Source organism: Crinia signifera, chromosome 5 (genome assembly GCF_055691185.1).
Source record: "Crinia signifera chromosome 5, ASM5569118v1, whole genome shotgun sequence".
Lineage (NCBI taxonomy): Eukaryota > Metazoa > Chordata > Amphibia > Anura > Myobatrachidae > Crinia > Crinia signifera.
Window position 1 is genome coordinate 322139708 of NC_139221.1, and position 18847 is coordinate 322158554.

Consider the following 18847-nt stretch of genomic DNA (forward strand, 5'->3'; position numbering starts at 1 on the left):
TTGTTTTTGCCTGGGGTTCAAACCGCGACAATAGAGGAATGTGTACAAAGCTCCGGAAGTTTCTGTAGGTTTTACAAAGATGTCATTAGTGGGTTGCTCAAATTAGATGTAATTATAATGAATATTAGAAAAAAATATCTAAATGATTAAAAACAGTTACTTAAAATTGTACAGTACATACACATTCCACAATATAGTAAAATATAACACAATCTGAACCTAGTGATGCACGGGATCCGGCCCAAAGGGCGGATACCGTGTGGGATGGGATGATGCTATGGGCAACCAATCAGAGACTATCTATTATCTTCTAGAAGGTGCTAAATAAGGGGCAGATTTATTAAGCTTGGAGAAGAGATAAACTGGAGATAAAGCGGAGAAAAGGTAAAAGGAGATAAAGCACCAGCCAATCAGCTCCCAACTGTCTTTTTCAAACACAGCTGATTGGCTGGTGCTTTATCTCCTTTTACCTTTTCTCCGCTGTATCTCCAGTTTATCTCTTCTCCAAGCTTAATAAATCTGCCCCTTAGTAAGAAGTACAATCTGATTGGTTGCACATTGCAACATCCCATGTAAAATAGAATTCCTATCTTAGTAAATCTCCTCCCCCCCCCCCCCCCCCCCCCCCCCCCCCCCCCCCCCCACCGTAGCAGAGAGCGCATACGGGAATGGTGACAGGTGCAGAATTGCTATCAAGTGCCTCTGTACAAGCGTGGACAGTGATAACGCTGACACGTCGGCATATCCGAGCCTACCCGTTCTCCGTCCTTGCCTCTTCCTGGTAATCCTGGCAAACCAGCAAGACCGGCTTCTCCTTGAGGACCGGGAGGTCCGACTCTTCCGTCTTTACCGGGATCCCCCTAAACACATACATAACATTTATAATTAATTATATTGATTAATTAGCATTGCACAACTAGTGCTCGTCTTACATAGAACAGTGTGTATTCTGTGCCCCAGCTGGAGGATCTGATAATCCACCGATTCCCTAGAACATGGCATTATTACGAGGTGTCACCCACAGCGTAAAATACAATGTCCACCTTCACCTGTCCTCAAATCACAGCACAGACATTGCGTCATGTAACTGTATAACACGCACATCACTACACGTCACTGTATAACACGCATATCACTACACGTCACTTTATAACACGCATGTCCCTGTATAATACGTATCACCGCACATCACTGTATAACAAATACATCCCTGTCACTACACATCACTGTATAACATACATGTGACTGTATAACACCTATCACCACCCATCACTGTATAACACGCACATCACTACACGTCACTATATAATACGCATATCACTACACGTCACTGTATAACACGCACATCACTACACGTCACTGTATAACACGCATATCACTAAACGTCACTTTATAACACGCATGTCCCTGTATAATACGTATCACCGCACATCACTGTATAACAAATACATCACTGTATAACATACATGTGACTGTATAACACGTATCACCACCCATCACTGTATAACACGCATGTCCCTGTAAAACACGTATCACACGCATTGTCCCTGTATAACACACATATCTCTACACATCACTGTATAACACGCATGTCCCTGTATAACCTGTGTATCACCACACACACTGGCGTAACTAAGCTACCGCAGCCCCCGCCATGGCGGGGAGGCGCAGAGTAACTATGGGCGCCTGGGGGGCTGCGGTGCTATAGTTACCCGCTACGCTGCTGCCCGGCCGCATCTGCGGTCACTGCCCGTCACTCGCTCCCGGCGCCGGCTCCTGCTGATAATGAAAAGTGACACTTAGAAAATGGCTGCCCCCGTATTGCAGACAGTTTTGGCAGCCATTTTCTAAGAGTCACTTTTCATTATCAGCAGGAGCCGGTGCCGGGAGCGAGTGACGGGACAGTGACGCAGATGCAGCCGGGCAGCAGCGCGACAGGTATGGGTATGAAGGGGGGGGGTTCGCAGTCGCGCCGGGGGGGGGGGGGGGGGGGCGCCGAAAAAATTTGGCGGGGGGGCGCAGAATATATAGTTACGCCACTGACCACACATCACTATATAACACGCATGTCCCTGTATGACACGTATCACCGCATCTCACTGTGGGCCAGATTCTCTAAGCTTCAAAAGTGATAAAATGGAGAGTGTTAAACAGCCAGCCAATCAGCTCCTGTCTGACATTTTTCAAACACAGTCTGTGACATGGCAGGTAGGAGCTGATTGGCTGGCTGTTTATCACTCTCCATTTTATCACTTTTGAAGCTTAGAGAATCTAGCCCTGTATAACATATATGTCCCTTTATAACACGCATGTCCCTATAACATGTATCACTGTATAACATGTACTGTATGTCCCCTTATAACATGAATATCACCTTTTCGCCCTTCTGACCATCCTTCCCGTCCACGCCGGCCTGTCCTGGTCCTCCCTGGAAGAGAAGCGAATCAGGTATTAGTGCGTTGTGGCTGCTTCCACAGTAGTAACAGAAGGAGTTTCTCCACATGACATCATTATGACATCACAGTAACAACATATAACATAATTATACCGTGTAGAAAGAATATTATATTGGATTACTGTATATATTGTGTCCCTGGGCACTGTAAACTGTAGCGTGTACAGGGGCTGGCTGGCTGGCTATTTTCAGCATGGGGGGAGGGGGGGGGGGGGCGGCATGAGCAAGTGTCCCCAGGCCAGAATTAGGGTTTCTATATTTCAAAATAAAAAAACCTGGGACATATTTATGGGGATACCACTGGCGCAGTCAATCTGGACCGCACCCAAATACACCTGCTGCTATAAGTGTAGAGTCTGTCAGTTGGGGTACAAGCTTGGTGTCAATGGGGCAAATGTATTAAAGCCTGGTGAAGAGATAAATTGTAAGGTGATAACGCACCAGAGAATCAGCTGTGTTTGAAAAATGACAGTTGTGAGTTAATTGGCTGGTGCGTTATCACCTTCCACATTATCATTTCACGGGGCTTAATACATCTGCCCCTTCGTTTGTGTCTGGTAGACCCTCTGCGCTGTTGTTCTATCACTGATCATCATCAGTGTAAAAATAAAAATACATATAAAATAAGGAAGCCGGGCTGCATATAGCAGCCCCTCTATAAGGTGCATGTTGGCTCCTGCCAGCACCAAAAAAACTGAGTTCCCTGGCCTGGAGGTGGGGTAGAGGAGGGGAGGAGCCTGGTCTGCCTGGTAAGTTTAACCTCTTGGGTGCTGGAAGCTTCCTCTCCCACTCCAACTACCCAGCCAGTGGCCCCTGACATGTCCTGAAACACACATGGTAGTGGCAAAAGCTCCAAATTGAAGTACTGGTCTATATACTGTATATGCAGTGCTATTTTCCAGTGCCAATTTGACTATCGGCCTTCCAATAGAATTTTTGATTGATCGTCTTAATTTGGTGTTGTCTTACAAGAATTTTTTGTATGGTGATCACTATTTTATGCAAGCCTCTAGGACTGTCATGGGCTCGAATGTAGCCTGGCCTATTCCAATATCTACATGCATGAATAAGAACAGCGTTACATTTTTCCTGAGTTTGGAGCTAATATTTTGTTCTACAAGCGTTTTATTGACAATGTATTTTTGATTTGGACTTCCACTGAGGAGTCATTGCTCCATATGATTTCAACTCTAACCAGCTTGACCACCCACTCCGGTTTACCTATGAATCATGTTATTAAACTATGGACTTCTTGATATTATAGTCTTTAAGAACTCCTACGGTTTGGGTATCACCCTTTTTCGGTAAACGACCGATAGAAATACTATACTTTTTGCCACCAGCATTCATCCTCCCAGACTTAAAACGTCTACCTATCTTGCAGTATCTCCGTGTAATATGAAACAACATTGACTTGGGTAGGACAGAACTTCAACTTACTGACATGAAAAAAAATATTTCTGAGGATAGGGTATTCAAAATACAATCATGTCTCACCAGAGCTAGACATTTATTTCTCTATCTAGACCAAAAAAGCCATCTAAACAGATGACCTTTGTCAGCACTTTTGACCACAGGTCTGGACATCTGAGGACCTCCATCAGAGATAATTGTCATTTGGTTGCCTTGGATCCGGCCTTCAGAGGTAAATTGAACTCGGCTCCACTAATGGCATACTGACCTGGTCCAAATCTGAAGGAGTTGCTGATGTGCCCACTTGCCGACCAATTACCACCAAGGAACTGTGGCTTAAATCAACTAAATTGGGCTGCAACAAATAAGCGATTTGTGCGACTTGCAGGTCCCTAATTGCAGGCCTTATGTTCCCACACCCACATAATTGGCAATCGATTAAGATTAGATTCTATCTCCATTGCTCAATGGACTTTGACATCTATTTACTTACCTGCCCCTGTGGATTGGCCTATGTGGGCCTCACAAGACGACATTTCCAAGATGGAGTAATATAAATCTAGCACTCAGGAAAGGTACCACAGATAAACCAGTGGCTGTCCACTTTTTACCAAGTATGCGCATTGAGGTGCAGAATTATTGACTGGGTACCAAAATTGTCCCGTGCTGGAGATCGTGAACTTCTACTTAGGAAAAAAAGAGGCTAGGTGGATCCACCGTTTGGACACGACAGCCCCTAGAGGCTTGAATGAATATAACTCGCTTTCAATTTTTTCTGAAATAAAAAGATTTTTTTCTTTTTTTAATAATAATCTTCTGTAATACCCCTTTTACACCAGAGCCGCGACCCGGACTATTGCCGCTCCAGTCCGGGCCGGGGCTTGGTGTAAAAGGGCAAAAAAAAAAAATAACCCGGGTCCTGTTACCCGGTGTCCGACCCGGCAAATGTTCAGGGTTAGACACCGGGCTTCCCCGGAGTCAGGGGCCGTGTAAATGGGTAACCCAGGTCATCCGACCCAGGGACCCATTTCCTCCAATCAGGGAGCCCCAACCTCTTGACCGCAGCGCACTGAGGTCAGTCCGGAGGTTGGGCAGGGGCTGCGTACAGCCTCCGCTGCTGTCTGCGGTACTATGTGAATGCCTGTGTGCGGGATCCATTCACCTCATGGACGGAGGCTGGGGGTAGGGCTTGCCCCTAGCATGTAGGTCATCGTTGCGGGGGTGTCAGGCAGCGTTGCTTCGGTGACGGTAGGCGGGTTTCCCGGCGATTGGAGATGACGTTATCTCCGAGCGCCGGCTCAGGGCCCAAATTCACCGGCGTTCCCTAACCGGCATAATGCCAGGGGACACCGGTGTAAAAGGGAACAACTGCCGGGTCGCATCCGGGTCCAAAAACCCGGGTGTAACCCGGCAGTTTTGGTGTAAAAGTGGTATAAAAGATTCTTTCCCAAAAATATTTGAATTATATTTTTCAATGGTGCTTCTTTATACATAGATATGTGCATCTTTAAACTAATTACCCTAGATGTTTATATTTGGTCCTAGCACTTTATTTGGGTGCAGGACAGGAAGGACATTGACTAAATACATAACTGTTGGTGTCTGCGCTCTACTAGTGCGGATTAGTTATAGTGGCGCCGATGCGTTCCACGGGCTGGAACGTATATATGCACTTCCACTTTCAAACTTCCAGGTCTGACGTTTTGTCAATGTTTCCGGCTGGCGGAATCCCGGCGGTGGCGATTTGTCTCTTCTATGTATATTGGCATTGATTGGTTTTTGTGACATTTCCTTCTGTTTAATTTGGTGATGGTCTAGTGATAACTAGATAAGGATCTTTGGGAACAAAGATATTGAGTTCCATTTATGTGACATAAGAGCTGTTTCCGGTCCTGGCGTCTTTACTGCAGTTTTTGGCACTGTGCACCATTTAAATTCGGGTCGTTATGCCTAACTTGAATACATGCATTTGGTTTTCTGGGCTGTGTGCCCTAATTTGTTTAATGCAGGGTTGCTGACTTATAAAATCTCCTCTCCGGGAATCCCCGGAGCATGGCTTGTGCGTGATGTCATTAAGCCCCGCCCCCATGATGGAAAATGACCCGATTTGCCGATTGCTGTAGAAGGGGGCGGGCTAAAATGACACGATTCTGCCACTTTAGCCCCTCCCCCTCAGCAGAGATCAGCCAATCCGTTTATTTAAATGCCGTGGTCAGGGGTGAGATAGATGGGAACAGGGGGGCGGGGGGGGGCGAGGGATTGGAGTTCAAGAAGCCATTAAACCAGGGCTGCCCACCTTTTCGGGAAGCCGGGAGGGGGACCCGCTTTTCGGGACCCTCCCGGACATTGCGGGAGGGTAGGCAACCCTGGTTTAATGGCTTCTTGAACAATCTTGATAAAGGTCTTTTGCGGACCGAAATATTGATGGACATTTAATAGAGATTTTTTATCATTAAAACTACGATTTTCTACTAGCTCTGGTGAGTGTCCTCTTCTTCCAAATATATTATATATACTGTATATATATATATATATATATATATATATATATATATATATATATATACACACAATTGTGGTCACAGAATAACGCCGCCGTTAATGGTATGAGCATGTGCATAGTCCCAGCAGGCCTCCTTCCCTTATTCACCCAACCAGCAGCTTTTACATGTGAACACATTCTGTTCTGTTCTATATATACCCTTTCTATAGAATAACCTTGCCGCCTCCCGCAGCTTCATAGCATGACCTCGATTACAGCTCTGCACCGTAACCCGTCTTATCCCTGATGTATGTAACTACGGACTAATGCATCCAAATATATATATAATTATGTGTAAATATTTTATACTTTCCCATGTACTGCAGTCACTCTGGATCCCAGCTCAGGGCGTATTTATAGTAAAGAGACCCAGTAAAAGTGTGCGTGCGTGCGTGCGTGTCTGTGTGTGTGTGTCTGTGTGTGTGTGTCTGTGTTAGTGTATTATAGTATATATCAGGGAGCGTTATATTCAGTCTAGTAAGGAATGAATGTGAGTACAGTTATCTATGTAGAAGAGACATTCTGTCCCTGTTACGTTTATACCCTAGTAGGGATCTAGACCCGGCCCCGACTCCTTTATTTCCTACCAATGCTGCAATGTGCAGAAGGTGCGATTATTATTATTATTATATTAGGCCTGGTTCTGTACACTGTCCTAATGGCCTGGATCTGGCTAGCTCGCTAAGCAGCGTAAATTCGCTATCCAACGCTGCCCGCCGCCACGTGTATATTTCTGGCGCATTGCCAATAGATTTGCAAGGGAGATGGGGCAAAATCATGTGATTGTCGCCTACAATCAAATCATTGTGCCACCCATTTACAAATTTAAGTCAAACTAGACTGACTTGTATTTGGGAGCATCTGGGACGCCGGCACTGATGTCCTATGACCTTAGCCGCCCGGGGAGCGTTCGCATAGGGATGCCCAGCGGTTTCCTGGGTGCACCCACCATTTTTGTTGAAACGCCCAGGAAGCGCTTGGTGTCCCCATGCGTACACCCCCTGCCACCTCCACACCCCCATGCCCAGGAAGCGCTTGGTGTCCCCATGCGTACGCCCCACCAACTGTGCAAGACGCACCCCCACCCCTATGCTACCTCCCCTCTGCTCTCTGTACTGCCTCCTCCTGCTTTGTGTGCCAATACCCCCCCGCTCTGTGTGCTGCCTCCCCCCTGCTTTATGTACTTCCCCCTCCCCCTGCTGTTTGCTGCAATCACCTGCTCTGTACCGCACCTCCCCTGCTCTCTGTACCGCACCTCCCCTGCTCTCTTTGCTGCCTGCCCCCCCTGCTTTGTGTGCCCCCCCCCCCATCTCACTCTCTCTGCTGCTGTTTCCTGCTCTGTATCACACCTCCTCCTGCTCTGTGTACTTCCCCCTCCCCCTGCTGTTTGCTGCCATCACCTGCTCTGTACCGCACCTCCCCTGCTCTCTGTGCTGCCCCCCCCTGCTTTGTGTGCCCCCCCCCCCCCCCCATCTCACTCTCTGTGCTGCTTTTTCCTGCTCTGTATCACACCTCCTCCTGCTCTGTGTACTTCACCCTCCCCCTGCTGTTTGCTGCCACCCCCTACTCTGTACCACGGCGCACTCCCCCTGCTCTGTGTGCTGCCAAACCCTGTTGTGAACTGGCGGCCCTCCTGTTCTGTGTGCTGGCTCTCCCCACCCTAAGCTGTGGCCTCTTCTCTGGTGCATCTCGCCACCTATGTTTTAGGTTTATTTCACACAACATGGCTGGCTCAACGCGACCACCTTACTATTTTTTGGAGCCAATCAGGGAGGGTAGGCAACTATGATGTGTAATTATTACAAAGTGCTACTTGTAAGATATCGTGACAATTTAAACAGAAGCAGATGGCACCCACTGTGTTTTTCCTGAGGATTCGTTGTTGATGTTTTCACTGGTTCATCCGATCCACTGCTAATTATAGACAAATACAGAGAACAAATGCACTCCGGGAGAACGTCATATTGAGGAAGCACTTACCACATTTCCCGGAACTCCTCGGGCTCCGGGCTGGCCGGCCAGGCCCGGTGGACCCTACAGAGAAAAGATTACAAATGATGCGTTAAATGAAACTCTCTGGGATGTAGGGAATGGGCTGGTAACACAATAGAGGTCATTTGCGGACTGCGATAGTGAAAGATTGCAATGCAAATGCACTTGTCTAAGCACAGATTATAGGAAGACCTTTTGGTGTTTCTAGTGGAAGACCCTGTTGCTTTTTGGTGGTCAGCACATTTGGACACCTTGGACCTTGACGGTGCTGAGGTGTTCCCCGGGATAAGATCCACCTCTACACAAGCACATAAACAGGCCTTACGTATAAGGCCACTAACGGTAAAAGGCTTTCTGTCATTGTTTTTCAATTTATCTTAATAAGTTGTTTCAGTGTTACACTACTGTATGTGAAGTTTTTGGGGGAAATTTACTAAAGGAAATTTGTAAAAAAATAGGTGTATTTGTATCCAGAAATACACTTATTTTTGACATTTACTCTCCCAAAAATACGGCAATTCATATTCGTATTGTTGTGCTATCAATACGAATATGAATTGCCGTATTTTTGGGATAGTAAATGTCAAAAATAAGTGTATTTCTGGATACAAATACACCTATTTTTTTACAAATTTCCTTTAGTAAATTTCCTCCTTTATCTATATATTTGAGGATACTGGAGGAAACATTGGTGAAGTATCGTAAGGAGGTGTGACGTTCAGGAATTTAGCTGCTCCTATTGAAGCGCAAAAACAAATCAACCTCATTGTTTGACTCTTGATATAATCACATAGGCCCTTATTCTGATCGGTGCGGATATTCCCGCATTCTTACGGAGCGGTCCGCACGCCACGGTGTTTTGCCGCATGCGGCCATCGTCCGTAGAAACGCCCACGTGTCCTCCGCATTCGGACGGACTCACTCTTTAAGAACAGGGCGTGTTTACGGACGACATACAAACCATGCGTGTGCGGGAGAAACACTCCGATTCTGCACGGTATTACAGAGTATTACAGTGTATGCTCGGAAATACCGCATCCGACCGGGAGCCAAGCGGTGCTACCGCCCGTAAGCGGAGTATTTACGCCAAACAACCCACTATTATGTATCTTCTGCAATACATCACATGACCCACTTATTCAATTACCTATCCTCATAAAAAACAGCTTATTTGGAATTGGAATCAATTAGATGCCAATATATCCTTACAAGCATGCCTAACACATGCATTGCACACATTAACCCTTACAGCAATGTAAGTGCAATGGTTTGTATTACACCCTGTGTAAAAGATTATAAACAATCTACACATATACTGTTTTAAGTGCAAATAAAACCAACAACTGTGAACTTGCATAAAGAATTTATTCAAAAACAGCATTAACATAGCAAAAAAAAAAAAAAAAATTATAAATTAAAGCAGCAGATCGCGGATGTCCTGCAGGTCTGCTAGAAGGAGCCGCAAGTGGTGCTCCGCTCGCAGGACGGCCCCACGCACCCCCTCATCTGCTGGTGTGGTGTCATCTGTGGGCATGTCAAAGGGGCAAAAATTAGTCATGTTATTCATGCATACATTTCACATACTGCGACATAAATGGCACAAATGCTAGGTGACATGTGTGTATATATATATATATATATATATATCTATCTATGTAGAGAGATAGAGACACACATAGATAAATAGATATGACACATACATATATACATACATGCAAACTTATTTACTACATACTGTCTTTTTTGGCCTCTACCCTTTACTCTGCAGAAGACATAACAGTCATAGTGTTTCTTCTCAGTCACAACCCACCCATGACTAACCAATGACAAGCATGTCATGGCCTCCGTCAATAAGAACTTGTCACAATCTGCTCAGTCTAAGTTCAGTGATGGTTCGTGGCATGGGAGTTATGCAAATGTCAGGAATGCACAGTACACATCCTCAAAATCTTAATTATGTCTAAACCAACCTACAATTCTGTGAGGTCAAAAAAACAATCTGAACTACAGGGGGTGTTTAGGTAGAGGAGGCTCCTGGGACACTGGCAACTTCTGACTCCATTCCAAGGTAGGCCGGCACCTACTCCATTTATAGCATACATCCTAGAGTTTATAAATAACATTCACCAACCATATAGATTCCAGTATTTGATGGGTCATAATCTACGCTTGCAGCAGGTGATTTTAATCCACAAATGATCCACTCATCCCTTTACTCCTGGATCCTGTTTAACTACAACGGTTATGTGGCAGTCAAAATGGACCTCCAACCCATCCCACAAACCTGTGTAATTGAGAGGTGTCCTGGATGAAAGGGATGCCTTGGACACCCCATCTAACCCGTACCTGTATCTGTAGCTACCCACTTTGGGGTCTATATGAATAGGATGGGCCCAAAATTTATTATCACCAGTGCTACATAACAAATACCAGTACAACTACTTCATGAATGATGCATTATGTTAACATACCGATCTGCTGGTACTCCGGGGCCTGGCACGCCTCCTCCCCCTCGTCATCAGACTTCTCCGGGGCAACCGTGGCCTCCTCAGCCCCCTCCTCCGCCAGCTCCTCTGCCACAAGTACCTCCTCCTCCACCTCCTCCTCCACCTCCTCCTCCACCTCCTCCTCCTCCTCCTCCTCCTCCACCACCACCACCACATCCTCCTCCACCTCCTCCTCCGCCACCAACACCTCCTCCTCCGCCACCAACTCCGCTTCCACATCCTCCTCCACCACCTCCTCACGCACCTCCTCCTCCTCCTCCACCACCTCCTCCAACATTTGCTCCTCCTCCACTTCCTCCTCCTCCACCCTTGCCGCCACCTCCTCCTCCGGGTCTTGGGCCTCCTCCTGGCCCAGGGCTGCCTCCGCGTCTTCACGGGCCTGTCGGGCTCGGGCTCGTGCTGTGTGGTAGAAAAAAACATCATGGTCAATGTCGGGTCATTGGGGCACATGTATTAATCCATAACAAGACATACATGGAAGGGTGATAATGATGGCAAACGATGCAGGAAAGTAGCTCCTTACTGTTAATGGATTCCAAATTGTGACATTTAAATTATTATGTGATTGTTAGTAATTTGTTCACACATTACAACCCAGGCATTTATCAATGTGTAACACATATTAGATCTGGCACATTGTATGCATCAGAATCCTCAATGCTATGGCATTACATATAAAAGCCACATGACTGCATGTTAACCAGGAAGAAGCACACATAACAGTCTATGGACTTGTAAACCCATGGACACCCACTTATCATGAGACACATTTTATTGTTTCTAGATGCTATGTTGTAAGTGCGAAATTTCATAGCTAAAATACTCACACTCAGCAATTTCGCCCCGGATTTGATGGAGCAGCTGGGGCTGGCGCCTGCGGAGGTCCGACCACCGCCTCTCCAGCTGCCCGAGGGACCTCCGCACCCGAGTGCGGGCGTAAATACGGCGCCCTGCCGCAGCATACGCCCTCCGCTTATGGCGGTTTGTGATGAAGGGCCCCGCACGGCCCAGCCTTGTCTCCATGACGGAGACAAGAACTCTCAGCTCCGCATGTGTGAAGGGTTCTGCCCTTCGTGTCTCCGCCATGTTGACAATGGCATCTATTAACCAATCAGGTGGTGGCATTGGTTGATCACAGTTATTTGTGTTAATAACTTTATTGTTCATCTTTACATGAACAGCGTCTCTGCGCCAACACAAATGGTGACAAATTCGCATGCCTTCAAAACAGTAGTGTTGATGTATGGCAATTAACAAATCGGATATATATAAAACACAGTGTGTATGCACTTCGCAAATCCAATGACGCCTCGCTCCGCCAAGCAACGCGTGCTATAGCTTAGCAACGCATAGCTGTAGTTAGCATTAATTACTCTATGCATCTATGTGTATGCGTACATTTATGTGTAAAAGACACATACACACACTTGCAGGTATCCTGAGACCAGCATTATACACCAGCCCTGCCTGCCTGCCTGGCTGCCTGCTCCTTGAAATGTTGAAACATGTGAATAAATTCAAATATCATATATATATATATATATATATATATATATATATATATATATATATATATATATATATATATATATATCTGCAAACAAATCAGACATCAACACATGAAAAAATCCCCAACACATTACCGAATAAATCAATGTACTCACCAGTCATCAGGGATAGTATCAACTACAATAATGAAGATATAACAAACACATAAGATCCCTTGAACAAGGTATAATAATTAGCACCTATATTTAACTTCCCCCAAAACTAAGCACATATGATAAATATCTACTATTTCTTTGCCATTAGGAGGGCAGGCTGGCTAATTTTCGTGTTGTAACACTGACAACTAACACACTGTACTTATTTGAAGGGGTGATTTTTACAATAATTGGTGTGTTCTGTCAACTCGATAACATGTACCTGAAGTATCTTTGCGCCACAGAGTCCCGCAGCTGGTATCCCCTCCGGCATTCAGGGGCGCGGGATGGGCGCATGGGCGGATCTTGCGGCTCAGATGGTACCTCCCACTCATCAAAGGGTATCTCACGCCGCACAGCAATGTTGTGGAAAAATATACACAGGCCCACGATCCTCGACACCATTTCAGGCGCATATTGTAAGTCACCACCAGTGCGGTGGAGCACTCTAAATCGACCTTTTAAAAGGCCAATTGAGCGCTCCACCACTTGCCTGGTGGCAACATGCGCCCGATTGAATGCCTCCTGTGGGCCCGGTGCTGGGTAGCTGTACGGCGTAAGTAGCCAGGGCGTACATGGGTAACCGGAGTCACCCAGAACCCACGCATCACGGCCTTCCAGCTCTTGGAGTCTTTGCCATATCCCGGTTTGTCGGATGACATGAGAGTCATGGGCACTTCCGGGAAACTTCGAGTTGAAGGCGAGAATCTCCATGGATGGGCCACATACCACCATCACGTTCAGTGAGTGGAACAATTTGCGGTTCCTATATATCTTCTCACTTCGAGATGGAGGCACAAATGGTACATGGGTGCCATCCACAGCCCCTATCACATTAGGGAAGCCAGCAATTTGATGGAAGGCCTGCTGGCTTCTGCGCAGGGTCTCGGTGGCAAATGTCATGGCCATGAAGTGCCCCTTGCGCCTGAACATGGCCGACGTCACACGCCTCAGGATTCGGCAGAAGGCCGGCTGAGATATTCCAGCAAGTACTGCCACTACTTGTTGGAATGATCCTGAGGCGCAGAAATGCAACACCGCCAGCAGCTGTGTGTGAGGCGGAATTGCTGTCGTGATCCCGTGTAGAGGTTCCAGATCGCTCTGAATTAAGGTGAGCAGATCCAGAATTACATGTGGCGGTAACCGGTACCTAGTAAGTACCTCATCATCGGGCATAGCAAACAGAGTCACCCGTGTGCGATAGATTCTAGCACGTCCTGGCCTCCTTGGCCGACGAGTGGGGAGAGCCGCAAGTGCCCTTAGCCTCCTCTCCATGTAGCGCATCATTGCTTCAGCAACCTATAAAGAAATGAACATAAATACTGATGCACCTATGCACATAATGGCCATATCCCACTACAAATAGATTTGTAGCCTTCAATACGTACAATAGATGGCCGCCCCATGAAATCCCGCAGATCCATTTGACTCTCTAATGATGACACAATAATATTAACTCAATACACACCGTCAAAAACACACAGATAAAGGTGTCAGCATTTTTTGCCGACATCATGTACTATGAGACATTTCATCTATTGCTGGGACATGTTGTCCTGCAATAGATGAACCCACACAGGTTTAAGACCTGTGAGTGAAATAGTGAACATGTGACATGTTGCAATAATGATACACGCACTTTGCTGGGCCAACAATCTGTAGTCAGTGAGGCAATGGTGCATACATTCATACACTTACATTGTTCATGGATATCATATCTACAAGGAGCATGGAAGAGCTTACCTTAGACCCTGACAAGTCCAGATCTGGAGACAAATGATTCTAGCAGCAAGTCACTATTTATAGGGCTCTCACATGTGTGGTCTATAACAGTAGAGATGAGTATTGCATGACTTGTGGCCTGGATTATCTAAGGGATTGGGCTACTTTTAGCTTGCAATTAAACGCCACAATACCACAGTAGTCATGAATCAAATGTCATGTCATGCTAGAAAATAGCATGTGTATTGTGCAATAGTCACAGGTGTATCAGAAGATTCTATGCAATGTTAGCATTGGTGACCAGTATTTCATGTCGAACTTTCGCCAGGTTTTACACAATGGAATTTCAGCCACCGTATGCGGCGCGAAAAAACAGCGACGTACGCTCACGCACGGAACACAGCTGCCGCTGATGTCCGCCAAACAGGATACACAAACAGTATATAAAGGTGTATTAGAAGGTGACAATGTTGTTGCAAACATGTCTGGATCCCAACCAGAGCTGGACCCAGAGCTGCAGCAACTTTTTCACCAGCTGGACTCCAGCACCACCTATGTGCCACTGCACATGCAGGCAGTGGGTAATGAGGAGGCTGCTGGCCCTTCGACAGCAGGGCAAGCTGCACCTGACCATTCTACAGCAGGGCAACCTACACCTGGCCCTTCTGCAGCAGGCCAACCTGCAGCTGGCTCATATGCACCATCAGCAGAATTGGTTGGAACACAACAGGGGACTTCACAAGGTAGTACCATGGCCAGCACTTCAAGTGCAGCGACTGGTGCCAGGGGGCGTGGCCAGGGACGTGGCAAGGGGCGAGCCAGTGCAACAGCGGAACCATCCAAAAAAAATAAGGCATATGAAGCACAGGAGCTGGCCATCCTGGTTCCCCGAGCACGTGATTGGATAGAGTGTCCATCCGAGAAGCTGACACACACACGCAGATGGAAGATTTGGGAACAGATAACGGCAGAGATTAATGAAGTAGCGCCACAAGTTCGTGAGACGGACCATGTGAAGAAGAGGCAAGTTGTTTTGTGATACATGTGGCCAGTAATAGCCAAGTAATGATTGAATTGATGCTTAGATGCATTTTGCAAATGGCCCGTGAGGTTGTTACGATACACATACATTATTGCCATGTTATTTCGTTGAGAGTTAGAGTAGGGTGATTGTGAATGTGTATTGTAACGGTTGATATCATAGTTGCATGTAATATTATATATGGGACATTAATCACATGTTGTAATATGTAGCACAGAGCAATGGCTGCAACAGCTAACATTGGGAGTGACATGTATTAATATGTCAACTTACATTGCAGGTGGCAGGACTTCAAAACCAACCTGAAGAGGAAGATGACCAAGCGGTGGGAACACAGCCAGACATCTGGGGCCGGGCCCATGCCATCAGGGCTAGAGCTCACCCCCCTGGAGGTGATGGCCGAGAGCTGTATCTCAGTTGAGGAGATCAGGGGGGTGAGCACGATGGATAGCGAGGCCCCAGCTGAAGTGTTTGCGTCTTTTCTGGAAGGTAAATATTGGTCATGCCATAAACTTGTGCAAGTAATTATCGTAGAATGTCTCCTAATTGTGTATATCTTTTCCCACAGACACCCCACCGCTTGGTGACGACTCTGCTCAGGAGGTGGAGGAGTCCGTGCCACCTGGCCCCAGAGGTAGGCCTGTGCAGCAGCAGGCATCGGCCCAAGCCGATTTGGCCGCCTTGGCCCAGATGCTTGGGGACATCAACCAGCAGGGAGACTTGGCATCAGAACGGGTGCGTAGGACCGAGGAGATCCTGGCGAGCTTGGTCAGCACCCAGCAGTCCATGGCTGCGAGCATGCAGGCCATGGCTGAGTCACATCAGGCCATGGCTGCAAGTGCTCAGGTGCTGGCCGAGCAAGCCACCCGCCAAAATGATCTCCTCCTCCACCATAATGAGCTTATGGTGGAGCTGGTTACCAGCAACAGGGTCCTAATGTCATCCGTTTCTGGTGCATTACCACCCGCAACACTCCCTGCTGGCAGGAGGGGTAGACCAGCCAACCCCTCCACATCATCTGCTCCACCTGCCCCAGCATCTGGCCGTCCCCGAAGAGCTGCTGCACAGGCCAAGGAGCCTACCAAGGCCAAACGTGGTCGGAAATGAACTTGTGGCTGCATTAATCTCCACCGTTATGTGTTCCCAAATCTTCCATTGTGCTGTGTGTGTCAGCTTCTTGTGTCCAATCACGTGCTCAGGGTAACCAGATGAGCCCTTGCTTCATATGTCCTTTGTGGTTCCCCTGTTGCCCTCTTTTGCCTGCCATTACTGTCAGCTGTACTTGAAGTGATGGCCATGGTACTATCTTGTGAAGTCCCCGGTTGTGTTCCAAATGATTCTGCTGATGGTGCATATGAGCCAGCTGCAGGTTGGCCTGCTGCAGAAGGGCCAGGTGTAGGGTGCCCTGCTGTTGAATGGTCAGGTGCAGCTTGCCCTGCTGTAGAAGGGCCAGCAGCCTCCTCATTTCCCACTGGCTGCATGTGCAGTGGCACATAGGAGGTGCTGGAGTCCATCTGTGTGCAATTATATTTTTTTTGTATTATTATTTATTTTGCTGCATTTCTGCCATCTTGTTTATTGTTTGTATGTATTATTTTATGGTCATTGCATCACAGTGGCATTGACTGTGACATGAATATAAATAAATGTGTTTACTTTACCCAAAATGTGTGGTTTCATGAGTACATGTCGAATACACATGTGTATTGATAGTATTAATATTCAGTCATGTCCATTGTTAGCAGTTTTTAAGTGTGGGACAAGTACAGCATATGTGGGGGATTACTAAGTTTTCCTTGAAGCAGCAATGGTTTCAATTAAAGCACTGACAAGCGGCCTATTAGTGAGTAATGTGTAAAGGCGTAGATTCTATTGGGTTCAGGTGTTAATGGTTGTAGTCATTAGGCGTACGTTCGCCTACCGCATGAACGAGTGGTGTCCGCAAAGCAATAGTACACTTGTGGACACCGCACATTTCTTCCCTTTTTGATCGCGTGCATTCGGAGTGGTTTCCGAATGTACGCCCCCCAACATAAGTGTACTCCCCCGTGTCCGCCCATGTTTCCGCCCCGTTTTGCCCACTTTGAAACTACGCCCATGTGTCATTCCGCATGACGCCCATAATACGCCCCTATTTCCCGAATGATAGCGGTGGACAGTTTTGGACGGGATTTGGCCGAACTGGTACCGAGTCAAGGCGTGGCACATGCGCGTAGCGTTCTCCACGCATGCGCAGACGCCGTAAAGACGCGATCCGAAAGTATGCGGTAAAGTCCGCGTCAATCAGAATAAGGGCCATAGTACTGAGAGATAATCAGAGGAGCTGGGACAGTGGTCGGTCTGATGTAATCACATAGTACTGAGAGATAATCAGAGGAGCTGGGACAGTGGTCGGTCTGATGTAATCACATAGTACTGAGAGATAATCAGAGGAGCTGGGACAGTGGTCGGTCTGATGTAATCACATAGTACTGAGAGATAATCAGAGGAGCTGGGACAGTGGCCGGACTGATATAATCACATAGTACTGAGAGATAATCAGAGGAGCTGGGACAGTGGTCGGTCTGATATAATCACATAGTACTGAGAGATAATCAGAGGAGCTGGGACAGTGGTCGGTCTGATATAATCACATAGTACTGAGAGATAATCAGAGGAGCTGGGACAGTGGTCGGTCTGATGTAATCACATAGTACTGAGATATAATCAGAGGAGTTGGGACAGTGGTCGGTCTGATATAATCACATAGTACTGAGAGATAATCAGAAGAGCTGAGACAGTGGCCGGTCTGATATAATCACATAGTACTGAGAGATAATCAGAGGAGCTGGGACAGTGGTCGGTCTGATGTAATCACATAGTACTGAGATATAATCAGAGGAGTTGGGACAGTGTTCGGTCTGATATAATCACATAGTACTGAGATATAATAAGAGGAGTTGGGACAGTGGTCGGTCTGATATTATCACATAGTACTGTACTGAGAGATAATCAGAGGAGCTGGGACAGTGGTCGGTCTGATGTAATCACATAGTACTGAGAGATAATCAGAGGAGCTGGGACAGTGGTCGGTCTGATATAATCACATGAGAGATAATCAGAGGAGTTGGGACAGTGGCCGGTCTGATATAATCACATAGTACTGAGAGATAATCAGAGGAGCTGGGACAGTGGTTGGTCTGATATAATCACATAGTACTGAGAGATAATCAGAGGAACTGGGACAGTGGCCGGTCTGATATAATCACATAGTACTGAGAGATAATCAGAGGAGCTGGGACAGTGGTCGGTCTGATATAATCACATAGTACTGAGAAATAGTCAGAGGAGTTGGGACAGTGGTCAGTCTGATATAATCACATAGTACTTAGAGATAATCAGAGGAGTTGGGCCAGTGGCCAGTCTGATGTAATCACATAGTACTGAGAGATAATCAGAGGAGCTGGGACAGTGGTCGGTCTGATATAATCA

The 18847-nt window shown here is 46.8% G+C and overlaps 1 protein-coding gene across 1 annotated transcript in view; it reads right to left on the minus strand.

Annotated features, from left to right (window-relative positions):
* The window catches only part of COL22A1 (collagen type XXII alpha 1 chain), a 276007-nt gene that overhangs the window by 60473 nt on the left and 196687 nt on the right, over positions 1-18847 (minus strand). The window contains exons 37-39 of the mRNA XM_083144895.1: positions 8391-8444; positions 2375-2428; positions 756-860 (exon numbers count right to left, since the gene is read on the minus strand). Of these exons, the coding sequence (XP_083001021.1) occupies positions 756-860; positions 2375-2428; positions 8391-8444 (213 nt within the window). The remainder of the gene's footprint in view (positions 1-755; positions 861-2374; positions 2429-8390; positions 8445-18847) is intronic.